General features: G+C 41.5%; 1 protein-coding gene across 2 annotated transcripts in view; it reads left to right on the forward strand.

The window, feature by feature from the left end:
- Positions 1–2930, forward strand: part of tex264a (testis expressed 264, ER-phagy receptor a) — a 200441-nt gene extending 197511 nt beyond the window's left edge. For both annotated transcript variants that reach the window (XM_061922687.1, XM_061922688.1), the window contains one exon: positions 1741–2930. In XM_061922687.1, coding sequence (XP_061778671.1) covers positions 1741–2102 — 362 coding nt within the window. In that variant the 3' untranslated portion in view covers positions 2103–2930. The remainder of the gene's footprint in view (positions 1–1740) is intronic.
- The last annotated feature ends 4124 nt before the right edge of the window (positions 2931–7054 follow it).

Below are 7054 nucleotides of genomic sequence, written 5' to 3' on the forward strand. Positions count from 1 at the left end.
TGATCATATCTATTTACTTGCAAACTTTGCAAGTCCTTCGTTGTCATACAAAACCCAAAACCAGTGAAGTTGGCACGTTGTGTAATTCGTAAATAAAAACAGAATACAATGATTTGCAAATCCTTTTCAACCAATATTTAATTGAATAGACTGCAAAGACAAGATATTTAATGTTTGAACTAAGAAACTTTTTTTTTTTCAAATGATATTTCGAATTTAATGGCAGAACATATTCAAAAACATTTTGAAATGTGTACTCGTCAGACCACAGAACACTTTTCTACTTTGCATCAGTCCATCTTAGAGCTCGGCCCGTTGTTGATAAATGGCTTTCATAGTAGAGTTTTGATTTGCACTTACAGATGTAGCCACACACTGTAGTTATCGACAGTGGTTTTCTGAAGTGTTCCTGGGCCCATGTGGGGATATCCTTTACACACTATTGTCGCTTTTTGATGCAATACCGCCTAAGAGATCAAAGGTCACGGCTGTGCTGCTCACATGCAGTGATTTCTCCAGATTCTCTGAACCTTTTGATGATATTACTGCTCAGTGGCCTAGTGGTTGGAGTGTCCGCCCTGAGATCGGTAGGTTGTGAGTTCAAACCCCGGGTGGGTCATACAAAAGACTATAAAAATGGGACCTATTACCTCCTTGTTTGGCACTCAACATCAAGGCTTGGAATTGGGCGTTAAATCACCAAAAATTATTCCCGGGCGCTGCGACAGCTGTTGCCCACTGCTCCCCTCACCTCCCAGGGGAAAACAAGAGGATGGGTCAAATGCAGAGGACAAATTTCACCACAACCTAGTGTATGTGTGACAATAATTGGTACTTTAACTTGAACTTAACTTTATTACTGACAGTAGATGGTGAAATCGCTGAATTCCTTGCAATAGCTGGTGAAAAAATGTTGATCTTAAAGGGTTTAACAAATTGACCCTCGCCCCATCCTTGTTTATGAATGACTGAGCATTTCATATAAGCTGCTTTTATACCCAATTATGGCACCCACCTGTTCCCAATTAGCTGGTTCACCTGTGGGATGTTCCAAATAAGTGTTTGATGAACATTCCTCAACTTTCTAATTCTTTTTTGCCACTTGTGCCAGCTTTTTCTAAAACATGTTGCAGGCATCAAATTCCAAATGAGCTGAAAATAAAAAAGTTTACCAGTTTGAACATAGGTTGAAAAGGATTTGCAAATCATTGTATTCTGTTTTTAATTACACAACAAGCCAACTTCACTGGTTTTGGACTTTGTTTATGATAAATGGTTTGTACTTGTATTGCGCTTTTCTACCTTCAAGGTACTCAAAGCGCTTTGACTCTACTTCAACGTTCACCCATTCACACACACATTCACACACTGATGGAGGGAGCTGCCATGCAAGGCGCTAACCAGCACCCATCAGGAGCAAGGGTGAAGTGTCTTGCTCAGGACACAACGGATGTGACGAGGGTGGTACTAGGTTGGGATTGAACCAGGGACCCTCGGGTTGCACATGGCCATTCTCCCAACTGCGCCACGTATGATGATAGCTTCAATAAAGAGGCAACTTGATTTTCCACTTTACTGTTACTTTAAAGCACACACACGTCTATGGGAAGACCGGTTTCCGTATGCAACACCAGACAGCGCCATCTACTAAATGTGGGGGGGCACTACCCCAAATGCAGGGTCCTCACTGTTGTTTCAATTTGTTTGTGACTTACTTGTTGTAACATTTGGTCGCCACAGGTGCCGACTCTCACAGCGACGTGAGCTCAGGAAGCGGGAGCGTGCCCTGGGACAGCCGAGAGACCTCCTTGGCGGCGTCCACCGCTGCCTCTTTGGCCTCGTCCCTGCCCTTGAGGGACGTGATGGACGCGGAGCACGGAGACGCCAAGCCCACGAGAGACGGAAGCGAGCCGGGCTCGGACGTGTCGCTGGGCAGCGGCTCGTCCTTCGAGGAGCTGGACGTGGCTCAGGAGGACGAGGAAGGGAGGGAGGAGAAGGAGGACAAGAATGCGGAGGAGGAGGTCCCTCAGGCTGGAGACCGAGAAGATGGTGGATTTTTGGAAAAGAAGAAGGAACCTTTGGGGGACGACGGCAAGAAGTAATGATGTGGCGATAAGGGATGTTAAGTAAAAAGTCTTGCTTGTCGTCGGTTATCTGTCACATAATCTTGGTTGTGGCGCAGCCATCTTTTAATTCTCTCCACTTTTATTAATATTTACCTGAAGCCAAGTCCCAACATTAGCAACAATCAATGACATGTAATACAAGAGCTGCCACAAAAAAGACAATCTTTGTTTTCTTGTTCTATTCAATATAAATAACATTATTTAAGATTATGAGTTGTGCTCCTATGTAATGTTCACGCCTAAATTATTACATTAACAATGAAGTAAGTGACTTGCGGTGTACGCAAAAGGACTTTTCAATTAAAAATATGAAAGAAGTCAGTAATTCCAGAGAGAGAAAAACAAGTATTTTTAATTGGAGGACATCCCAATATCGAGACAAATATGTCGCTTACTTATCACCAGGAGCCTCTCACATGTTCAAAGATACAATCTTTATTCAATCCTTAATCCTATTTTTTCACTTTTCTTTTACGCACTGCCATCAGAAGAGGCGGCCTGCGTGCACATCCATTTTGTAGTACAATTATCCTCAAAGTTACACAGCCCTCGAAAGATTGCATGTAAGCGAGGTAGCGCTGATACATCTTTCTGAATTCAACTTCAGTGAATCATTGGTGTGAAACATAATTTTATTTTTATGAATATTTTTTTTTTTACCAATTTAATCACTGTCACCGTTAGTTATTGTATTGATGTCATACGAATTAAATTTTTGGGTCCTAAAGCCCTGTCCTGACACCTTGGAAGCAATGTACAGCACATTGTTGTGAGCGTCTGTTGTAATAAAGCATTTCAAATCTTCTTTTGAAGAGTGCTTTTCAAATAATGGGGCATGAAGACACAGGAAGATATCCTGTATTACCGTATTCATTCACGCTTGAACCATTCAAAAGCTTTCAGCTTGAAAGTTAGCGATGGGTACTAAATTTGGTATTTTTATAGGTACCGACCAAATTCCGTCTGAACTACCGAGTAAAATCAAACAAACATATTTCATATCTTTTATTGTACATGACATCTTGTCCAGTTGCAAACTCGACACCGGAACAAATTCTTAGACTTAGATTTAGACAAACTATTAATGATCCACAAGGGAAATTGTTCCACACAGTAGCTTAGTTACAAAGGATGGAAAGGATAATGCACACAAGGGCACAAAAAGGTGGAAAAAACAAAAGGTATAAAGTAGACAAAAAATGTACTATAATAGCAATATAAAATATAACATACAGTATATGTATTATTTCCATATGATATATACAGTATAAAATACATACTGATATATTATATTAGTATATTATAATATATTATATTATCATATAATATATATAATATATAACAAATCCCAAATACTGTACTATGTACAATAAAATAAAGCGTACATCCAGCAGAAAATATACATTATAAGCAAAGAGAGGTTGCTAACATAGAAGTGGTCAGGTGATCGACAAATATCATCTATTGCTGTATGGCAAGTGATTATACAGCTGGATGGAGTGCGGAATGAAGGAGTTCTTGAATCTGGGAGAGGAAACAGATGTTTTCAGAGCATACTGCCTCTAAGTAATGTTACAATTTTCTATGCCAACAAAGCAAGCATGCCTGATAGAAAGCACTCAAAACTTTTCAATGTGTGCTAACTCAATGCTAATTTACCATAGGCATGCTACCAATTAGCATTAGTGATTTTAAATGGCAATTTCAACACCTCCAAATTTGGTCATCAAAACCACATTATAGATGCATGCTACAATCAAACGACTGGTGTGTAATTAAATACAATACTTACAGTATAAACACTTTGTTGGACTCAACAAAATACTGGCAGCTTCAACTTGACTAGGCAACACACCGTCATCTGTACACTACTGCCATCTAATGTCTTGGAATTGCAACTGCATGCAATGTCTACCATGTAATACTTGCAAATGAGGCTTACAAATGTAATACAAAAACAAGATATAACAACTGGACGATGCATCATGTTAAGTTCACTGTTAAATATTACATTTGAAAAATATTAGGTTTTATTATCAAACAATTAACATTTATCAACACACAAAAGTACCAAAATCTGTACTGTTGAGTCCTAGTGTTGATTCACAGGTACAAGAAATTGGTAGTGTATCGGTTCAAATGTGAAAGGTACACATCCCTAAACAATAAATATTATCCTAAAGTAGATTGACCACTGAATGTATTGACTTACCCAAATGAGTGTTGCGTCAAGAGTGCACTTATCGCACAAAGACACTGTTGTATATTTTGATGGTCCTGTGATAGGTGATGAGCCAAGGAGACGCCAACGAGGAATCGTCGAACAAAAAGCTTTATTTGTTTCAGCGAGCCTCGATTGGAGCTGCAGCTCCAGGAGAACAAGTATGGGCAGGATTACTTTTCTGCTGTCTTCTCGGACTACTGTCCTTAAATACCCTTTACACCAAGACACTTACTCTTTGTTGTTCTAGCTTTTGGGCTGGCCGTCTGGCCAGTCAATCTTTCCTTGACAATATTCCTCTGATCAGTTTGAGTCCGGTGACCTCCGACCCCTATCCTCTACCCCTATCTGTTGGGGCATCCTACCAGATGTTGCTAATGTCTTTATTATCTCTCCTAAATTCCAAATCTACATTAATGTTGGATCCCAATTTCCTGGGGGCAACAGCCACCATGCTCTGGAGCGCTTGTGATGGACATGTGCACTTTTGACCTTAGTAGAATAATCCTCTAAAGCAGGGGTAGGGAACCTCTGGCTCGTGAGCCAGATGTGGCTCTTTTGATGACTGCATCTGGCTCTCTGATAAATCTGAACTGACACTGCTTAACACAATAAGTAATGAATAATTTCACTTGTACATAAAGTGTTAAAAATAACATTCAAAATATAAAATATGCTCATGCATTTGAATCCATCCATCCTTTTTTCTACCGCACTTGTTCAAGAAGTTGCATCAAGGGTATGAAGTGATTTATTTATTATTGGTTAGTTTAGAGCTTGCCCTCCTGGGGGTTCTTCAGACCACCAAGCACCGACATGAGAGCCTGTTTCAGGGTTACAATATTTTTTTATTTTTCAATAAGTCTCTCAGTTGCTTTCCAGCATTCGTCTTTTTCTCTTTCGTTGTCGCTCGCACTCTGGTTCCAGCCCAACCCCGTCTCTCCTCCTGGCTGCTGCTTCTAAACAGTGCAACAGGTGATAATAATAATAATAATAATAATGTATTAGATTTATATCGCGCTTTTCTATTGTTAGATACTCAAAGCGCTCACAGAGAAGTGGGAACCCATCATTCATTCACACCTGGTGGTGGTAAGCTACATCTGTAGCCACAGCTACCCTGGGGTAGACTGACAGGAGCGTGGCTGCCAGTTTGCGCTTACGGCCCCTCCGACCACCACCAATCATTCATTCATCATTCATTCACCACTGGTGAGCGGCACCGGGGTCAAAGGGTGAAGTGTCCTGCCGAAGGACACAACGGCAGCGATTTGGATGTCAATAGGTGGGAAGCGAACCTGCAACCTTCAGGTTTCTGGCACGGCCGCTCTACCCACTACGCCATGCCGCCCCGGAAGGTGATTAAATAACAAGGCCCAGGTGGGACTCTACGCACCTGTCGCTGATTTCAAGGCCAGTCCTGGCAACACCCTGCTTCGCGGCAGGCCCGCTGGCCACGCCCCCTCCACAGTTCGCTTCAGAATAACAATGTTATTACAAAGAATAAGAGACCTATTATACTCTAGAAATGTTGGTCGTACTTAAAAATGCACGCGTTTAGTTGTGTTCAGTCTTAAAAAAAAATAGTATATTGCTCTTACGGAAATACATTTTTAAATATTTGGCTTCTTGGCTCTCTCGGCCAAAAAGGTTCCCGACCCTTGCTCTAAAGGATTCTAGTTAACAATCATACAAGAAAATAGTATACAATATAATTTACCTAAACACAAGTACTCAAAGACAATTGCTTTTTAAATCGTCGCTCAAATGCTGCTCATGAGCCTCTATTTGGTTCACTTAAAAGCCGCTGCCTACTTTATTTAAAACGCTAGTGTTGAGAAAGGTCTTTTCTCTTAATGTGGTGCAGTCATAGCCTGAGAGGCAGTTCTGCAGTGGGTATTTGTGTTTTCTACACTAAACCCCGGAACATTGTCTAATGTAAACTGCAGAGGACGCTGGCACTCCAGAAGACACGACAGATGTTTGGATTGTGTCATCAACATGTGTTTGAAGACATGGGACAACAATACAAGCCCAACATGCCAATGTCCTGGGAAAAAGACCACACAGAAATACACACTGCCACGTCCTTTTCTTTCCAGGTGCAGTTAAAAAAAAAAAAAATCGCCGATGTAAGTTTTCATCTGTCCACTGTGCATGGACAGACATCCTCTCTACATTTTCTCACAGCATCTTCTCTTTTCTGCATGTCTATGTCCTACACCAGACCTGGGCAAATTACGGCCAGCACGTGTAGACATAATTGGTTGAAATCTGCACTTTTGAGTGTTATACGAGTTATTACGGTAATCTGCGTCACAGCCGGCCCGAAACGTATGTGTCAGGAACAGATACAGAAGCAAATTTTTACAACAAATTTCTGCATAAAAGTGATAATATATCCTATTGTAAGTGTTTATTACCCTTTGCATTCATCCATCCATCCATTTTCTACCGCTTATTCCCTTTTGGGGTCGCGGGGGGCGCCGGCGCCTATCTCAGCTACAAACGGGCGTAAGGCGGTGTACACCCTGGACAAGTCGCCACCTCATCGCAGGGCCAACAGAGATAGACAGACAACATTCACACTCACGTTCACACACTAGGGCCAATTTAGTGTTGCCAATCAACCTATCCCCAGGTGCATGTTTTTGGAAGTGGGAGGAAGCCGGAGTACCCGGAGGGAACCCACGCATTCACGGGGAGA

The sequence above is a fragment of the Nerophis ophidion genome, linkage group LG16 (genome assembly GCF_033978795.1).
Source record: "Nerophis ophidion isolate RoL-2023_Sa linkage group LG16, RoL_Noph_v1.0, whole genome shotgun sequence".
NCBI lineage: Eukaryota > Metazoa > Chordata > Actinopteri > Syngnathiformes > Syngnathidae > Nerophis > Nerophis ophidion.